At 29.4% G+C, this 19,554-nt stretch overlaps 4 protein-coding genes across 4 annotated transcripts in view; 3 read left to right on the forward strand and 1 right to left on the reverse strand.

Moving 5' to 3' along the window:
- Positions 1–1,215: 1,215 nt before the first annotated feature.
- Positions 1,216–19,554, reverse strand: part of LOC123299683 (odorant receptor coreceptor) — a 41,992-nt gene continuing 23,653 nt past the window's right edge. Inside the window, exons 7-10 of the mRNA XM_044881981.1 lie at positions 2,346–2,445; positions 1,795–1,899; positions 1,579–1,734; positions 1,216–1,492 (exon numbers count right to left, since the gene is read on the reverse strand). Of these exons, the coding sequence (XP_044737916.1) occupies positions 1,442–1,492; positions 1,579–1,734; positions 1,795–1,899; positions 2,346–2,445 (412 nt within the window). The 3' untranslated portion in view covers positions 1,216–1,441. The remainder of the gene's footprint in view (positions 1,493–1,578; positions 1,735–1,794; positions 1,900–2,345; positions 2,446–19,554) is intronic.
- Positions 4,215–5,730, forward strand: LOC123299690 (chymotrypsinogen B-like). Its single transcript, XM_044881989.1, has 6 exons — positions 4,215–4,282; positions 4,362–4,481; positions 4,578–4,776; positions 5,106–5,308; positions 5,370–5,482; positions 5,571–5,730. Exons 1-6 carry the CDS (start codon positions 4,234–4,236, stop codon positions 5,700–5,702), a joined length of 816 nt encoding a protein of 271 aa, XP_044737924.1. The 5' UTR covers positions 4,215–4,233; the 3' UTR covers positions 5,703–5,730.
- On the forward strand, positions 6,972–8,841 carry LOC123299691 (chymotrypsinogen A-like). Its single transcript, XM_044881990.1, has 6 exons — positions 6,972–7,060; positions 7,152–7,271; positions 7,345–7,543; positions 7,875–8,077; positions 8,140–8,252; positions 8,704–8,841. The coding sequence occupies exons 1-6, from the start codon at positions 7,012–7,014 to the stop codon at positions 8,833–8,835; spliced, it is 816 nt and encodes a 271-aa protein (XP_044737925.1). The 5' UTR covers positions 6,972–7,011; the 3' UTR covers positions 8,836–8,841.
- On the forward strand, positions 14,671–18,425 carry LOC123299684 (chymotrypsin-like). Its single transcript, XM_044881982.1, has 6 exons — positions 14,671–14,814; positions 15,743–16,189; positions 16,657–16,819; positions 17,380–17,576; positions 17,968–18,086; positions 18,161–18,425. The coding sequence occupies exons 1-6, from the start codon at positions 14,754–14,756 to the stop codon at positions 18,308–18,310; spliced, it is 1,137 nt and encodes a 378-aa protein (XP_044737917.1). The 5' UTR covers positions 14,671–14,753; the 3' UTR covers positions 18,311–18,425.

Here is a 19,554-nt window from a genome sequence, read left to right on the forward strand (position 1 = left end):
AAGATAAGATAGTTTTACAACAGTAAATTGATAATTTGAGAGTGTAAACATTTATTTAAGACCTGTATGGTGTTTTTTTTTCGATTTTATATTTTTTTAGCGACTTAATTTAAAAGAAAGTTGCAAAAATCGTATTATATCTAATAAACAACTTCTTAAATTAAGTTTTTGAATGAGAAATTGACTCGTTATCCAAAACTGTAACTATCACAAAATTGATGAAAAAGGCACATGTAATTGCCAAATCGTAATAGATAAAATAATTTATAAAAAAATATACATTTTATGCAAAAATATAATAAGTTATTTGTGATTGTATCAATCTCATTAGCGTTAATTTTCCCCTAAAGTGACTGTAACAAGTGAATATTATTTATTAATTAATTTGATGTTTTCTTTACGTGCATATATTGCATCTTATTTAATAAATTTTATTTTTCGTTATAAATTTGTATTATAGCGCAATCCTTTAAGGCTCAAAAAGCGTTAGTTGGTTGAAAATCCAAACACGTTTACTCAATACTTGAATATTTTAGAAGACACATTTTAAAATGGTGCTTTTTAACCCCCGAACCAAGTTTGACCGCTATGCGTGTCTGCCTGTCTGCCGGTGTGTCTGCCTGTGGCATCGTAGCGCCTAAACGGATGAACCAATTTGGTTTTTTTTGTTTCGAAAGGTAATTTAAGGGAGAGTGTTCTTAGCTAGCTTAGCTGTTTAGGTCAAGTGCAAGTTTAGGGCTCCGTATCCGAAAAATTTCTCGTGGGTTTTTTAAATTTTGTAAATTTCACTTGTTCATAAACAAGGTGGCAATCGAACTGTTCAATTAAATATTCCTGACTTTTCCCAAAAATTCCCTGATCATTATGAGGTATTACAATTTAAATTTTACTATTAGAGTGCTGATTCTTCATAAATTCTAGATAACTTTTAATTTTGAATTTTTATCTGAATTTCCGATAATTTCAAAATTCTGTAATATTTCCAGATTTTCCAGGTCCATTGCCACCCTGCTAAACAAGTTTCCTACTAAGCTTAATCGAATATAAAAATGATTCTGTTTTATTCTTCATTTTAAAATGTTTTAAAAGTTTTAAAATTGTTTTAAAAGTCCATTTTCACCGCGTTTCATAAGTTAACTTTCTAAATTGGAAAGAAATTTCACCTTTAAAGTTAATTTCTATTAAAGAAATAAATGTTATTCATATATTCAAAAAAAATAAATGATTCTTAATTAATTTAACTTCAATCAACGATTAATGCTAATAAATGTTGATGAAATCGGGCCTTAAAACATGTATATAAGAGCTGGTCTGGTATTGTATAGTAATTATTTTCCATATTTTAATTAATATTATTAGTGTTTTACGTTTTACAAAGTTAGAATAGATTTTCTTAAATAAACGTTAAACAAATTGTAACAAATTTTTCCCATATCTCGAATTACTTCAGTTGTACCAACACCATGAAGTAAGTTACAGTTGCACCAAGCACCTTAAACATTAAAGCAGAGTACACATAGTTAGTAAAATGATAAAAAACAAAAATTTCACATTAGAAGCAAATCAAAGTTTAATCACCGAAGCAAATAAATCTAATGAGACTGTGAAGAATTTTGCACCAGATATTGACATGGCTTTTTGACATTGTTGACATACAATTTGTACAAATGTTTTTGCTTCTTCAGATCCATCATACCAATGGCAACTGTATGCAGCTTCCATTACCGATGAGCTCTAAAAATTATGTAAGATATTATGGAAATTATTTATAAAAATTAACATATTTTTAATTACCTCTTCAATAAGTCTATTCCCAAAGATACAGAATAAAAATACTTGAGCCAGAGCATAAAATAAGTATCCCAAACATGATGCTGCATATTTATTTACACCATCAATCTAGAATAAATTTAAACATTAATAAGTCAGATTCTACTTTAAAATTTCTGTGGACTGTATTCTTGGGAGGATTGCCAAAGCAATCGAAACCGGTGTAGCTAATTAATAATAATTTTAAGGTGATATATTTTTAAAAAAATGCAACCCTACTTTGATTATTATTATATATCTATTTTTGTTTACTTGGTTAATTTTTATACGAAAAATTGCGAAATAAAAATGATCAAAAATGTCTTCTAAACAGTATGGATTCCTATTCTTTACATGTTAAATATTGACAACTTATAAGAGAAAACAGAGACGATCATAGTCAAAAAATTTTGATTATAGTTGTAAGTCATTGAAAACTACATCTTTGGAACTTTCCGCACAAAACTACTTTTAGTAGCATGTCGTTAGAAATATCTTAAAACGATTAATTAAATGAAACGAAAAATCGGCTTTACTTTGGTCGCTTGATATGCTAGAAGTGTTAAAGTGATTGTAGAAGTCAACATATGTAATAATAAAGCTGCACCATAAGCATCTCCAATAGCCGTTACTAATCTGAAACGAATAAAAATAAACATTAGATATATATTTTGTTTAGGTTCAATAAGTTCAAGTTCATTTTAAATTTCACTATCAATAAATTTTTTTTGAAACGATCCAAAACGTAGAAGTCAAGGCAATCTTCAATAACGCATGAAGATAAATTTTAATAATATTTATTATGTAAAATCAAATAATTTTGGACAATTTTGTTTAAATCAGTTCTTTCTAGAATTTTTTTTAGTTTTCTAAAAATCGTAGTTTTGTTTTGGCTTTTTATTGGAATATTTTTCCATACGCATTAAGGTAACAGTAAAAATTAAGAAATTTGGATCATGATGTTTAATATATAAATAAGGCAGATTGAGGAAAATGTAACTAAGAGCGATAGTAAGTTAAAGTTTTAATAAAGCTTAGTCTGATCTTAGCCAAGAAATTTTTAGTTGATTTTAATGTTAATCCCACTTTCTGTAATCTCTAATACGGTATTTTCCTTTTTTTAGAAAATGCAACAAAAAAAAAAACATCGGTACATTCCCTATTGTTTGTCGAATTTAAATGCATTATTGGAAAATTGTAAAGGGTACTACTTTTGAATGTGGTTTTCCCAAGAAAATTTCCGTAAATTTTAAATTCAATTTCAATAGCTATGATCATACACCAAGTTTCGTAAAGGTACGACTAAAGGTTTGATTTCACACTATGGAGTATAAGCCTTATGGAATCGAATGTAATATAGCAATTGTTTCATTTCCAGACAATGCATCAAACAATCCAGATTAAGTTCTCTTCAACGAAAGAGTTTTTGGAAATCCAGCCCAATGTTCATCTTTGAGGGGACATCTCACAGAAATCATGAGGTTTACATTGATTTTCAGAGTCGATTATAAATTAACTCATAGTCGTTACTAATGAGATATAAAGATAAATTGTAAATTAGAGAATTATCATCATCACTACATATTATAAAACAAAGTCGATTTTTCTGTCCCTATGTCCCTATGTACGCTTAAATCTTTGAAACTACGCAACGGATTTTGATGCGGTTTTTTTAATAGATAGAGTGATTCAAGAGGAAGGTTTTTATGTATAATACATCCATATTATAGTAGAGTAAGGGGTTGAAATAGGGGTTGAAAGGGATATGCTTCAAAAAATAAAACAGTTGTGCATCGATTAAGCTCAAATATTGACACGATATACAACCAGCTTCAAAGATCTATTGTTTTTATCTACTTTTAACCTTCGGAGGGTAGAAAGGTGTAGCGAGAAAGTGGGAAGGAATTATCGAAAATTTACAAATATACCTAAGTGGGGTATCAAATAAACGAGCAAGACGTGTACATTACAAAACTGTTATCCAACGCAAGGAAATGTGGAGGGAGGGATGCAAGTGGGGATGTTGCTCAGCAAAGCGGGTAGTTCACGATGAAAGTGGTTTTAACATATAATTTTTTATATAATTACTACTTGTTTCGCTTCTTGTACCTGCTATAGAAGCTACATCTTCAATAGGCTATAACCTTTAAAATGCAGCTTCTGAGCTTTGCAAGTTGCAAGTTTGCTGATAGCAACTTCATTTTGAAAGAAAATAATTGTTTGATTCGTTTAATATTTCACGTTCGATAAAAAATTAATAATGAAACGAAGACAGAGTAATTTTTATTGGTTAATATGACTAACTACTGATAAAATTTCCATTTGAATAATATATGTGATATGACCGAGACTTTGTAATATATAAACTTTCAAAATTAAAATTTTTTATTCTTAAATAGATTGTATTGAATTTAAGATATCAAAATGAAATTACAATTATTTTTAATTGTAGTATTTGCTGCATTTATTTCATGTAAATATTTCTTGAATTTCGATTTATTTTTGTAATTTTACTTAGTTACATATTTATTTGGATATAAAATAATATATAGGTGCACCTCGAGCAGAAGTTTCTGATGATGAAGGCGTTCAAGATAGAATTTTAAATGGAGATTTGGCAGAGGCCGCGAAATATCCGTTTATTGTGAATGTTCAAGAACGAAAACCTGGTGGTAAATATATTTCCTCTGTGGAATTCTTTATATTCACCTACGAATAGTAAAAAGTGGAATAGGAATAATAAATTTACTAAATATATTAAATTTCAGAGAAAGATCCCTTCAGATTTTGTGGAGCTTCAATTTTAAGTGAAAAATGGCTTTTAACAGCAGCTCATTGCTACGACCATGTAAAATCAACAGCTGATATTCGTATAAATGCTGGTGTTGTGGATGCAAACAATTTTGGTTCGAAATCTCAAGAAATTTCAGTTAAAAAATGGTTTATACATCCGAAATACAGTCGAATGTACGTATGCGTTAATTTTTTTCAAATTATATAATATTTACCCTTAGAACTCAACAACTTCTCAAAACTCTTGAATTTTTGCATGGTTTTTTGAACCAGCATTTACACTGCAATGCAATTATAAGGGGAGGGGCGTGTAGGTCTTTCAAAATTGAGAATATTGAAACAATAATCTATCACCTCAAGGGCACTATTATGGTCCACAGTTCTTTCAAGTGAGGATAGTTTTTATTGAAAGTCTGGTACATTTTCTTATTTAGAAATATTCTCGGAAATAATGACGGAATATGTTCATAGAGGTAATTCTAATGATTTAAATAAATTTTTAGTGCCGTACACGATGATATTGCATTGATCGAATTATTAAAACCATTAAAATTCAATAAGCATGTATCGCCAATCAGTCTTCCACCAGCGGATTATGAGCCAACTGGAGAAGGTAAAATTTTAGGATGGGGTGCAATTGACCCTAAAGAGGAAATCCGTTCTCAATACTTACGTGAAGCTACCATTCACGTTTCAACCGAAGCAGGTATGATAAGCAACAACTAATTCGCAAATTTAGAAAATAACTATAAAATAATTTGTCTTAGAATGTAATAAACATGACAGTCCAATGTCAGCCGCTACCCAAATTTGTCTTGGAGTCAGTGATAAAACTACAGCGTGCCAAGGTGATTCTGGTGGCCCATTTATGCAAATGATTGTAAGTTATATATAAAAAAAAAACATAATTTTTTCCTCCTACATAACGAATGGGAATTAAGAAATAAAAATCAATGAATTTTTTTTAGAATAATAAACCATGCATTGTTGGTGTTACTTCATTTGCTGGTAAAGGATGTACTGAAAAAGCTCCATCTGTATACACTAAAGTGTCCGCTTACAAATCTTGGATTGAAGAAACAATGAAAAATAATCCATAATTAATTTATTTTAAATGAACTTGTATATATTTTGTTGTATTTTTTAAATCGAATAAATAAATAATATTTCAATTATAAAACATAAAATAATTATTTTCGTATTTAATAAAAATTGAAAATATTGCAATCAATTATCACTCCCAAATCCCAACTGTTCCCGCATGACATGTTAAAAGTATAACAAAAATCAGTGAAATTTACAAAATTTAAAAAAACGCCAAGAAATGTTTCGGATTTGGAACCCTTAACTAGCACTTGAAATATACCCAAGAACATTCTCCATCGTCTTCCTTATAGCCATTCCCAAACTGAATCGATTTTAAAAGTCATCGAATCTTTTTTAGTTGTTTCGGGTACGAAACTCTAAGCACGCACTTGAAACCTTGCTAAGAACACTCTCCATTAAATAACCGGTTCATTCGTGTAGGAGCTAAAATGCTACAGGCAGACATACACTCAAACATCGAGATTAAACTCATTACACCCCTCTTTTTTGTTCGGGGGATGGATTTCTACCTCTTAAACACATATGATCGAGATTTTATTGAATGCGAAAATTAGGACTTTGCATATAATGAAGATCAAAAGCTAAAACAAACGAAAATTTGATTTATTTTCCTTGGCCATGGTTAGCAAACCCAGACATACATGATTGATTAGTCTTGGTCATGGCTTTGGGAAAAACGGGCGAACCAAATTTTTGTTGGTCAAATTTATTTGATATTTGAATAAAGGGATATACCAAGGCTGGTTCGTCCAACGTTTGCCCAACATCTATCGTCAAGAGTGGTATTTGACTACTTGCATACTGTAAAATTTTTTTTAATTAAGCGTATTTACAACAACGATAAAAGAATTCAACGCTGTTCAAACACAAAGTTACCATATTCCCGTTTTACATAGAATTTTTTTCCGATTAAAACAGTGAGTATACTCGTCGAAACAATTAAGTTTACGATTAAATGTCTATTATTAAATTGTTATGGCCAACAAGAAAAATTTTGATTTTAGAGTAGAATATTGGAGTACCATTTAGAAGACGGGTGAGTACGATTTAAGAAACCGGCTGCTAAAATGGAACTTTTATATTAAACCACTCTCCCCTATATTGTTTTAAATAATGTTTTCCTATTTATCCTATTTTTTAAACATATTAATGATTTGAATAAATTGTTTTATAAATAAAAAAAGATTTGTTACTATTATTATTGATTAATTTTATCACAGCAATTCAATAATATATAAAACTTCCAAAATTAAATCTTTTTCAATCTTCAATAGATTGTGTTCCACTCAACAAGAAACGATTATGAAAATACAATTACTTTTAATTGCAGCATTTGCTGCATTGATTTCCTGTAAATATTTCTTAATCAATTTTAAATTTATACTTTGAAATATAATTAATTAGTTCACTGAATATTTTATTAATTAGAATAACTATTTTAGGTGCACCTCAAGCAGCGGTTTCGGAGGACGAAGGAAATCAAGATCGAATTTTAAATGGAAATCTAGTAGATGCAAAGCAATTTCCATTTATCGTATCTGTTCATGAAAGAAAACGTAATGGTAAGTCTTATATATTTTTTTAAACATTTTTAAGCTTAATTAGAAAAACATAAAAATTAATTTTGTATTTCAGAAAATAATCCTTTTAAATTTTGTGGAGCTTCAATATTGAATGAAAAATGGCTTTTAACAGCTGCTCATTGTTACGACCACGTAAAATCGAAAGCTGATATTCGTATAAATGCTGGTGTTGTCGATGCATTTAGTGTTGGCGCCAAGTCACAAGAAATTTCAGTTGAAAAATGGTTTCTTCATCCCAAATACGTTCGAATGTATGTATATATTCTATTACGATAAAGACCTACAGAAATATGATTCAATTAAAATAGATAACTACAGCTTTCAATTAAAGCTATTAACAGACGTTAAAATTAAGTTGTCCATATTGTGGACTGTCTAATAAAGACTCATTTTTTTTAGATAATAATCACCCACATTTTTTGAATCCGATGTTTATTTTTATAGTTATTCGGTATCTTTATTCGCTTTACTCTTTATTTGAAAAAAACTTGTTCTGAGAAAAATGTTTCTAATGTTTGATCTACTTTTGTTATACTGTATCGATAGAGTTGCGACTAATCTTTAAATTTAATTGATTTTTAGTGCCGAACATGATGATATTGCATTGATATTGTTGTCAAAACCATTGAAATTCAACAAATTCGTGAATTCTATCAGTCTACCACCGGCAGGCTATGAAGCAACTGGCGAAGGTAAAATTATAGGATGGGGTGCAATTGATCCTAAAGAGGAAATTACAAGTCAATATTTACGTGAAGCCACCGTTCATGTTTCAACCGAAGAAGGTATTATATAATCGACAATTGTGTGAAAATTCAGAAAACATCACCAAAAACATTTGTTTCAGAATGTAAAAAACATGACAGTCCAATGTCAGCAGCTACCCAAATTTGTCTTGGTGTAAGTGATAAATCAACAGCATGCAAAGGTGATTCTGGTGGTCCATTTATGCAAATGATTGTAAGTTAAAAATTTTTTTGGAACAATTTTTTTTCCCAAGTAACTCCTCTCTTAAATTTTGAAGTTTTCACTTTTAATTAATATCCCAAAAATTAGTTTTATTTTCCTCAAATTGTTAGATTTTTTTGGCCAGGTACTTTATTCCCTATATCTTTTGCAAAAAAGATATGACAAAACTATTATTTTTTTTCTAATTTTGTTACCTGAAACATTCAAAAGACCTCACAGAATATAAACGGCTAACAGTTTACAGCCAAATTAGCAGAAATTTTGCTAGTTCAGCATGCAATATTTTAAGCAGGTTCAAATTTGGAAATATAAGCAGTTTTTAAAGTGTATGGAGTTAAAAAGCACAATCTTCTTATGAAAATATTGTAAAAGAAGAACAAATTATGCTTTTAAAAACTTGGATCCGAAAACAATAAAAAAATTAAACTTTTTTTTTTTTTAGAATAATAAACCAGCTATTGTCGGTGTTACATCATTTGGAGGCAGAGGTTGTAATGAATATGATGCTACTGTTTACACTAAAGTGGCGGCCTACTTAGACTGGATCAACGAAACTATTAAAAATAATTCATAAAAGCTTTATAAAATTTTTGTATATTTATTATTAATTTTTTTAAATAAATAAGAATTAATTAAGTAAATTTTTCTATTATTATTATTATCATAAATACAATATGTTATTGAATCAAAAAAATTATATGTTTTCCCCCTAAAGACTAAATCAACCGTACCTTGTGTTTTTATACCATGGCGTTGAGAGTCTTCGCCTTTCCATAGCTAATCTAGCACTCTTATCAGTCATAAATTTATGTTAGTAGCAAAATTATTACGTATAATTAAAATTAATTTATTCCTTGACCCATCTACATTTTCAGTACAACATAAACCACCCCATTATATACATATGACAATCATTTACCTGAGGAAATATTTAAGGTTTTTTTATTATCTCTACCTGAATACTTATCGTAAATAACAAAGAAATTCAGCAATTCAGGTCAAAAATATAAAATAAACAAAGTCAAACATACAAGCAGTGATCCTTTTCCGTAACGTGAAAATATGTATCCATATAAGCCTTCTTACCCGACTGTCAAGAAGTGGTCTATGTATCTACTATAAGGTACCTACTTTTAGGAATTGCTAAAGGAAATGGAATTATTACTTTTTTTTGGAAAAATTTCTGCTCCGTTCATGAATCTTTGAATGACAGTATAATGTAATAAACTCAAGAAATTGCATAAGCCACACAAAAAATACTGTTCCAAAATCCGAATCCTTGTCTAATTTTAATGAATTAAAGTTCAATATTTAAGCATGCCATCAAATTATGGCTAAAGTTTTTAGTTTATTTAAAGATTGACATGCCCTTGACTTACAAATATAATAAGTAAATTTAGAACGATACAAAAAATGCAGAAAGATAGCCATGTTATTATTATTATTTTTTAATTACATCTTTTTCATAAAGATGAGTTAATTATAGATTGATACTTAGCTCGAAAAATTGAATCGGTTTCTGATATGGATTCCATTACCATCAATTGTTAGAATTCAGTTAGGGGACAATCTTTGGTTCTGTACATGTTGGGATTCGAGGAATTGAAGAAAAAAGTAACCACAAATTTCAAATTGGGAGGAAGGAAAAAAAGGAATTGTAATTTATATTACTAACAAATGAATTTACAAAATTAAAAAAAAAACCGACAAATGTTTCGTGTACGGAACTCTAAGCTCGCATTTGAAACATAGCTAAGAATACTCTCCATTAAATTAACTTTTTTCTCAAAGCCTTCTCCACAATTAACTGCCCATCGCCTCATTTTTAGTTGTTTAGGGTACGGGACCCTTAAATCGTTCACTGTTCGAGAGCTTCGATGCTACAGACACACATATAGGCAGATAGGTACACATAACGGACCAACTTATTACAAAATGTGCTGACAATTTGACGAGGAAACATATTGGTTGTTGGAGGGAACATATAAGTCAAGAACTATGTAGAAGTTGTCTGGAGTTGATACTAATCTTTTTTTTTTTTTAATTTTGGCGTTGTTAGCTTAGATGATTCAATTTTTTATTAATGAGATAAATTTAACGATAAAATAAAATTTTATTTTTGTATCCAATTTTGCGAAAAAAAATTTCTATAAAAAGCAAAAAATACTCTACAATGCATTGGTTTTAAGTATGACTTCATTACTTAATGTTATTTTGATTTCATTTGCTGTGGGCTTGGCTTTTGGTAAGTGTTTTAATATACATATATTATTTAAATAAAAAAGTTCTTAAATTAGAAAAAGCATCACGATGATTAATGATTTCTGAATCACATACAGCCAAAAAATCGGTTGAGTTTTGGATATGGCTATCAAAAGATTTCGTTAAAAATTCTGGTTTAGGTACCCCAAAAATTTTTGATCTGCAAAATGAATTTTTTTATTGTTTGTATATCGATGATTGACTAAAAAGAATACAAAGTTGTAAAACAGCGTACGGATTCTGACATATTTTGGGATGAGAAAGACTCTTTAACAAATCCAGGGTCTTTTTGTAAAGCTAATTTCGGATCCAAATGTCATTTATTCGGCAGTTTAGTACAACAATCCGAAAAATTGGTTCCGGAAGAATAGATTTGTAAAAAATAGGCTTGGCAAAAATAGACACGAAAAAAATAGATACAAAAAACATTCATTACTATCGAATGGGTGTATTCTTCTCAGTTACTTCTCATTTTTTCCGGGACTATTTTTTCAGAATTCACTTCCTCTTTTAAACACAATCTCTTTCAAAATATTTAAACGAAAGTTTTTACAGTTAATGATAAATTTTATCCACCGTTAATTGGTCATAGTTGTTTAACTAACGTTTTTAAGAAATACAGATAATGCAACATTAGCAATTATCTTTGGTAACGTTTGAGAATTAATTTTACAAAATAGTATGAATAGTGTAGCTTCTACTGGCTGTATAATGCTGACCGCCTAGAATATTTTGTAAAAATAGTAAAAAATATAAACAAAAGTTGTTTCGTTTTCCATTGTTATGAAATGATCGAATAATAAAAATTAATTGACCAAGTTTCTGGAGAAGGTCAATATTATAAACAGTGTTAAAATATTCTTTGTTCAAATATGAAGTGGATTTTCATACACTTATTAGACATTTAGATTTACTAAAATATAATATTTTAAATTACAGCCGCCCCAGCAGAAAATGCAACAAAAATTGAGGCACCTAAAATTGAATTAGTTCAACCACAAGGAAACTCACTTGAAAATGTGGAACTAGCAGAAGATATGAATGATCGAATTCTAAAAGGAGAAAAGGCACCAAAGAATGCATTTCCATTCACTGTTTCCCTACAAATGCAACATCCAAAAGGTAAGGTTTTTGAAAGTGGCATTCAATATAGGATTGAAGCAGTATAATATATATTTTTTTAAAGTTATTTGCAACAATTCAAAAATTTGTGTAGCCTTTGCCTCAAGGAAATCTGATTATAATACGAAAACGGTGTTTTTTGAATGCGAAGACAGGTAAATTTTCAAATATAACACGAAGCTAAAATTAATGAATATTTGTTGGATATCTAAAAACGGACAGCGTTTTTTTCCATAATTTTTTAGTTGTTTTTCCCATCAAAGGGAACACCGCCAGTTTGTACAGTAACAGGCTTGTGTTACTGTACGAACTGTATGTGTACACAAATTTTTGATTTGATGAAAATATTTTCAAAATATGTACCTGTCATATTTAACTGATTAAAATATGTTAAATAATATATTTAAATTTTAGGACCTCCTGGTGCCATGCATAAATTCTGTGGTGGTTCAATAATTGCTGCTAATGTAGTTCTAACAGCTGCCCATTGCTTCGAACCAATGCCAACAACCACCATTTATATCAGAGCTGGTAGTACTCACGCTTTTGATCCAAATGGTCAATTAGTTGCTGTAGCACAAATTATTAAACATCCTTGCTACGCGTAAGTTTTCTTATTTAAATTAAAGTTCATAAAAAGTTGAATTAAAATTATTTATAATTTCAGCCCACAAAACATTTATCAAATTCCACACTTGAATGATATTGCACTTTTAATATTGGCTGAACCTCTTAAATTTTCACAATCAGTTCAACCAATTTCAATAGCAACTGATGCACATAGTGCTGAGAGCGCCCGTGCAGGAAAAGTTATGGGTTGGGGTGCCACACATGGCTCAGATCATTCTCAATCGGCAATAGAATTGCTTTACAAAGATATTCCTGTTATTTCTCCTAATCAATGTGCAAAATATTTCCGAGTACATTCCAATGTTTTATGTGTATCGAATGGAGACGATTCCGAAGCTGGACCTTGTGTAGGAGACTCTGGTGGCCCATTCATTCAGGTAAAAAATATTTAAACTAATAAAATAGATATAAGAACAGAGAATAAAATTTAAATAAATTTTCACTACCGCTTATAAGTACGTACTTTCTAAATTATAAGCGAAAGACCGGAAAAAGTAAACAAATTTCGTTGTTTTTTACGCATTCCTAAAAACATCTGTTCAATAATTCATTAAATTATTGTTTTTATTTGCAGAAATCTGGAACTAAGGAAATATTAGTTGGTTTAACATCATACGGATCCACAACCTGCGGTAAAATACCAACCGTTTATACAAGAATCAGTAAATACCTTGCTTTTATTAATGATGTTTTGCAAGGACGGCCAATTTACCCAGTATGTGCGTAATCGAATCAATTAATGTAATTTATAAACAAAATAAAACAATTTAAAAACTCAACTCAATTTTTAATTATTTTATTTCAAATATTTATTTTATTTCAAGCAGAAGTATCTCCAAGTTTAATGTTCTTATCGGGGTATTCTAGAGTTCATTCCAAAACAATTGTTATTTTCAGTTTTGAATATGAAGGGATGTTAATATTCGAGAATAGACGATGCAATGTTTTGAATCAAATTTTATAAATTTTCAATCTTTAAAAATGTCATAAAATTGGCTTTTAAAATTGTTTATTAAGACAAATTAATCGACCGAGTAATATTCAATATTTTTACTTTAACAAAGAATGAATTTGTTTATAAATAGAAAAGACTATAGAAAACTTTTATTAGTCGAAACATTGTATGAGACATGATAATCTCCTCTCGTTAACTCTAGAAATCTAAAAATGTATTTCTAAAGACTAGAAAAGTGAAAGAGTATAAGACTTTTTACTTCTCTTCGAAGTTCGAATTGATCTGACAAAAATAGTAACGCAAAAATCCCTGATTATATCGTCAAAATTGGCGACCGACTAACATGACCAGGAATTTTTCCCATAATTAAACATTATTTTTATCAGAAGTTTAATAACCGAACAGAACTGATTTCTGAAATGTTTTTGCTAACGAAAATATTCGAAAATTGACTCCTAGTATATCTACTAAAAGACTGAAATGAATCCTGCATTAATTCTTATAAAATTTTAAAAAGTATTCTGTATTCTCACATAACATTGCGAATTTTCTTATAGGATGGAGATATACATGCTAATTCACAGTACAAACGCGATTACAAAGCAACTAAGATGCGTTAAAATTTTAGTATTTACCAATAAATACACCTTTAGAAACTGTGCTGAAGCTTTCTAGAAAAATAAATTGAAAATTTCATTTTTATTTTAATTGGTTGTTGTTATTCGGACGTAAACACAGCCTAAGAAAGAGCTGCACGAAATCCACTGCGCTTCCAAGTATTAAAAAATTACTTACTTCTCTTACTCCATCAGTTTTATTGAGTCCATCACTTGGAACCAATAACAGTGTATCTCACATAAGCTCATAATTTTATTGTCCATTGACTTCTAAGAACTGTTAAGAAAACTAACTCTCTTCTTAAATATTAGAGCAACCCACCTTTCTCCTTCACTTCCTTATGATGATTGTCGTTTGCATGGTCCTCAAGTCTTGGCCTAATCTTGTGTAACGGACTAAACGAATATATATATTGTATTATGTTCAATATTCTAACAAATAGCCATGTGTTTAATCGGCACATGTATTTCTGGCTTTAATCTATTATTAAAATGTATCACATGCTCGCTATTGCTCATCTTCATAGTTGATCTAACTAATTTATTTTGCAATGTGATGAAGACTGACGTTGCCTATTAAAAACTTAATAATAATAAAATTAAAATTAAAAAATATTAAAATTAAACCATTTATAGACAACTTTATAATTTATTTTTCTTTAGATGTTTATCTTCAAAATATAAATATACCTACATGATGACAGGAAATAAAGTAATTTTCTACTTCAATCAAGAAAAATATATTAAAACAAATTGTTAATTTCCTTCATATTAAAACTAATTTAAATATAAAGTTATTTTTAAGAGTAAACAAATTTTAAATTTAACAGTTTCAATTTTCATCTCAACATATAAAAGTTAAATTTTTTTGAAGAATTGTGTTGGTTTCATTGATTTTTTGATAAAATGGCTTCATTCAGCCTTTATTTTCTTTTAATTACTTTTCTATTTGCTGGAATTGTTATAAGTAAGTACGCATTTTTCTTCTCTTCATTATGAAATTTTATTAATGACAATGGTTGGTTATCCTAATTATACACTCCTCGATCCAGGAGATTCTTATCTTGTGTGTAATCATTTCTTAAACCTCCACATGTCAGAGAGATGACATATGTCAGAGATAAAGGCTAAAATGAACTGGCATTTTAATTTTCTAAGAACACGATAAGTGATAATAATTTTGTTTTATTAGAAGTAAAGACGTTAACGATTATATCTTCATGTCAGGACATACAATGCCTGATAGATGAGCGCTGGTGTTGACGGCACATGTTCACTTTTTTACGAAATATTCCAAAACATATAATCAGAATTTCTAAAAGAAATGTTTGTGAATTTACTTTTTTCGCCTCACTATATTTACAATTTATATTTCCAAAAGAACATAAAAAATGATTTATGTTAAATAGCTTTGAAATTTTTTGAGCTTCTTTGACGAAAGCGAACTAGTAAACATAATCGCTCTCGGATGCAAGGCATATTTCATTTCTACCTAGTTTAAATAAAAATATCTAAAATCCAACCGTCTTGAAATCAAATTTTTCGTGGCCATTCTAGTAAGTCTTCTATATCATAATAAAGTAATAGCAAGATTAATAGTGAGACGAAATAAGAGTGGCAGTTTTATCACTACTTGGCAGTGTGAGCAATTATAATTAATGGGGCGGTAAAATTGATCACACTGTCGTCGATTGGATAAAACGGAGTAACCAACTCCACCCACATCATTAATTGTATATTGGATGTAGTTTCAAATAAATAAAATAAATTAAATATTAATGATGTGGGTGGGCTCTTTTATAGATAGAAATCTGAAAAACAGAGATTAAACCCCATTATTATTATTACATAGTTATTTATTTGAAGAATAAAAAACAATATATCTCGTTTATAAGGTGCACCGGCTGATCCCCCTATAAGTGATGACGAGATAAGAATGGCACATCCAATACTCAAAGAGGTGGACAATTCCTCATCAGAAGAAAGCAGTTTAATTGACGATATTATAAAAGTACCAAAATTAGTTGGGAAAAATATTGCCATACATGGACGAAAAATAGCAAATGCAACAATTGATTTTGCTGGCAATGCAATGGATGGAATCAGTGAAGGCGCAAAAAAATTTGCGGATAAATCCTATGGCATTGTACAAGATATTGCACAAAGGGCAACAGAATTTGGCAGTAAAGCTGTAGAATTTACAATGAAACCAATCAAAGCAATTGGTGATAAATTTAACAAACAGCCACAATTTAAATGGGATTCAGAAGAGGATGTTAATGCAGTAACTGACATTGAAGAATTTCCTTATATTGTCTCACTTCACACCGAAAGATCATTGTGTAAGTTTATGTAATTTAGATTCAAAAAAGCAGGAGGGGAGTTTGTAAAACATGAGAAACATAATTTGTTAACTTAATTGTATATATGAGACCCCCACGAATACACTAACCCATGTTGCCGGAAATGTTGCTCAAATTCACAAAGTATTGCAACCCAAAATTTTTCCCCATTTTAGTGTGCTTCCTTATTTTAAGCACCAGGAGTAATGCTTAGAATGTCATGAAACACCTTATGTAACATATAATTTTACCCAAAATACCTCTGGAAATTGTTGACTTGAGTAACAAGGAATACTTTTCAAATTTTTAAGGCGAAGTTATAAAATTTTTCTTCTTGGCTTCAGCATGCGTTTTTGAAGTTCTGAGGGTGCAAACTATATTAATCAGTTAACAAACCGTACTTCCAACTCCATTTAGAACACGATGTATGTAAGATGTAAGATGTTTTCAATGTTCTTTATTTTTAGCTTCTAAATTTTGTGCTGGTACAATTATTGCACCAAAATATGTTTTAACAGCAGCTCACTGCTTTGATTCAATTAATCTTGAAAATTTACATGTTGGTGTTGGAAAATTGGGAAATCACCAGGTCACCAAAGTGGCTAATATTTATCAACATCCATGCTATGAGTAAGACTTTAACTTTGTTCTTAAGGCCTTCTGTTGAAATAGCCGTTTTAGATTTGTCACCACTGCAAGTCTTTTTGAATACTAAAGATTTTTTATATTTATGACGTCGGCGCATGTTATCCTCTATTTATCTAGTTTGGTCAAAGCGATGGCATAGAAGTAACCAAGTTGTCAATTAAATAGATGCTTTTTAGAGTCATAAAATGAAAATTTAAATAATGGACGTTTTATTGAGAAGGCTTTTATTACTTATATTACTGAGTCACGCACATAAAAGCTTGGCTCATCATTATTGTTAAGCTTAAAGCTGACAACACCAGGCTTGATCTAGATAGTAATATTTATTGTGATAATTGATGTAATTTTAGTAATATCATAATAATTACTACAATCTATGATAACGATATTCAATGCCATCATTAAACGGAACTCCCCAAATTTTTCTTAAATATTTGTTTAATCATTTTTCAAATCATTTTTGAGGGTACAACGTCTTATCGAATTAATTATTTAAATATTTCCAAGAATTTACAGGAAAAAAAATTCAAATTTTATTTTAGCAAGAAGAAAATGACGAATGATATTGCATTATTAGAATTGCAAAATAAAATTCATATTTACGATAATGTTATTGATCAATTAGAATTGGAACAAAATACAGAAACATTTGAAAACTTAAAAGCAATCCAATATGGACCCGATATGGCCAATAAATTTAATATACTATATAGCAATGTCACTGAAATCGAACCAGACGGTAAGATTACTTCTTGGAAAAAAATATACATAAATGAAATCTTAAAATATGTAGATATCATCCAAAAAGTTAATTTCATCCTATTTATTAGACATATTCCTCGTAGACCGTAAGCCCACAATGAAGTGGGCTTATTATTAAGATGTGTAATAATCTTTTGTGAGTCGAATTTATGAAAATCGCCTATATTCGATGTTTCCACGGTTCTTTATTTACTGCCGTTAAAGCAAAAAATGTCCATTTTGAACCTTTTTTTAAAATATATGTTTCATGTTCTTTCTTCTTTTTCAAAATTAAAATAGTATGTGGGTATCTATTTACATACTTCAACTTAATGACTGGCTAATAACTTTATAAAAAAGCGTTTTAACTAATGTGTTAATTTTTTCAGTCTGTGCCAAGTCTTTTGAAATAACAACGGCACAAATCTGTGTTGGTAAAACTGACAATACCGGAGTATGTACTGTTGAATCTGGTGCTCCATTAATACAAAAACTTCCCACAGAAAAGGTAATGTTGTCAAAGGTAAACCATTGAATGTGTAATATAAAATGAACTTTTTGTTTTTTATTCATTTTATGTAGGGAGAACGTCAAGTTTTCACTGGAATTGCATCATACACTGGCAGCGACTGTCATAAGGATCCAAGTGTATTCACACGTGTAGCTCCATATCAATTTTGGATTGTTACTGTTGTAACCAAACATAAGAATACTGTGGCTGATAGCTGTTAGGTATAGAAGATTGGAAGATGTACTATTCGAAAACAACGAAAAATGTGATTCTGAATTTTATAATTAAATTTTCAATCAATTAATTTGTAAAATTTACATTTAAAACGAAATAAACGCCTAAAAATATTCTCCCTTTGATGTTTTATTTACCTTTTTTTTTCCTGTTTTGATATTGCCAAATCACATAAAATAATTAATGATCTGTCATAGAAAATCTGAAGAAAATTTAAACCCTCGAGGCTAAGATTCATTGATGAAGACACAGAAAAAATGAACACATTCCAAACTTCTTCAGACTATATTACAGCCTATTCGCTCCGAGCGTGAATTTCGTTTCCATGACAACGATACACTACTTTAATTATAGAATTAATGGATGCATATATAATTGTGTGGATTGCATTGAAAACTTACATTTAAAATTTAATATTCTTGTTTCACAAATTTAAATAAATAATTACGATAATTAACATTTGAAAAATAATATTTGTACAATTTGATTTCTTATTTTCACAATTTTTAATGCATTAAGTTTAATTAATTCGTGTTTTTCAATCATTTTAATTTGACAGTTTCTATATCATTAACATGTAAATAATTGCAAATTAGTCATAACAGCCCACTTTATCTCCAAAATTTTTCACTTAAAGCGCTGGCATCGATTTTATTATCCCCACCATGACTACGCACACAACGAATTTAAAATAGTAAATAATTAAATGAAAGAAAGTAACAAATTTTTGTTACTTTCTCCAAAAATTAAAAAAGATAATAAGATTTTGAATTCAACATCTTTTTTTTCTATGCTAACAGTTGAAATATCTGTTATAATATTGGGAAATGTTGTCGAATTAATATTTATCAACAATTGGTCCAAATTTTTTGGGGAACTTTTGAGCCATTGGGAATATTAATGCATGGAACATACATATTTTATTGTCATTGTGTTAAAATGAAAAATAATCGGGACTTGTATTGATTCAACTACAGAAGTCGACTAATAGTCGTATTAACATTTGGAAACTCTTCTTTGAGTACCTATTTACAAAAGTATTATTTGGGAAGTTAACTAGTCGTGTGTAGGTGGCCAGTCAGTTATTTGTAAACAGTGGCTTCCTGTAAATTTGATACCATAATATATTAAATAAATATACAACGGTGAGAATTTTTGGGACTTCCATAATTGTTGATTTGCTAAACATATTTTAGTTTAACGTGCTGCATTTATTATTTGAAAATGTCTC

Source organism: Chrysoperla carnea, chromosome 5, assembly GCF_905475395.1.
Source record: "Chrysoperla carnea chromosome 5, inChrCarn1.1, whole genome shotgun sequence".
Lineage (NCBI taxonomy): Eukaryota > Metazoa > Arthropoda > Insecta > Neuroptera > Chrysopidae > Chrysoperla > Chrysoperla carnea.

Coding starts and splice junctions, on each gene's coding strand:
- LOC123299691 (XM_044881990.1), top strand. CDS start 7,012: ATGAAAATACAATTACTTTTAATTGCAGCATTTGCTGCATTGATTTCC. Junction 7,544..7,874: donor CATCCCAAATACGTTCGAAT/GTATGTATATAT, acceptor ATTGATTTTTAG/TGCCGAACATGATGATATTG. Junction 8,253..8,703: donor GTCCATTTATGCAAATGATT/GTAAGTTAAAAA, acceptor TTTTTTTTTTAG/AATAATAAACCAGCTATTGT.
- LOC123299684 (XM_044881982.1), top strand. CDS start 14,754: ATGGCTTCATTCAGCCTTTATTTTCTTTTAATTACTTTTCTATTTGCT. Junction 14,815..15,742: donor ATTTGCTGGAATTGTTATAA/GTAAGTACGCAT, acceptor CTCGTTTATAAG/GTGCACCGGCTGATCCCCCT. Junction 18,087..18,160: donor AAAAACTTCCCACAGAAAAG/GTAATGTTGTCA, acceptor CATTTTATGTAG/GGAGAACGTCAAGTTTTCAC.
- LOC123299690 (XM_044881989.1), top strand. CDS start 4,234: ATGAAATTACAATTATTTTTAATTGTAGTATTTGCTGCATTTATTTCA. Junction 4,777..5,105: donor CATCCGAAATACAGTCGAAT/GTACGTATGCGT, acceptor ATAAATTTTTAG/TGCCGTACACGATGATATTG. Junction 5,309..5,369: donor TCACGTTTCAACCGAAGCAG/GTATGATAAGCA, acceptor AATTTGTCTTAG/AATGTAATAAACATGACAGT.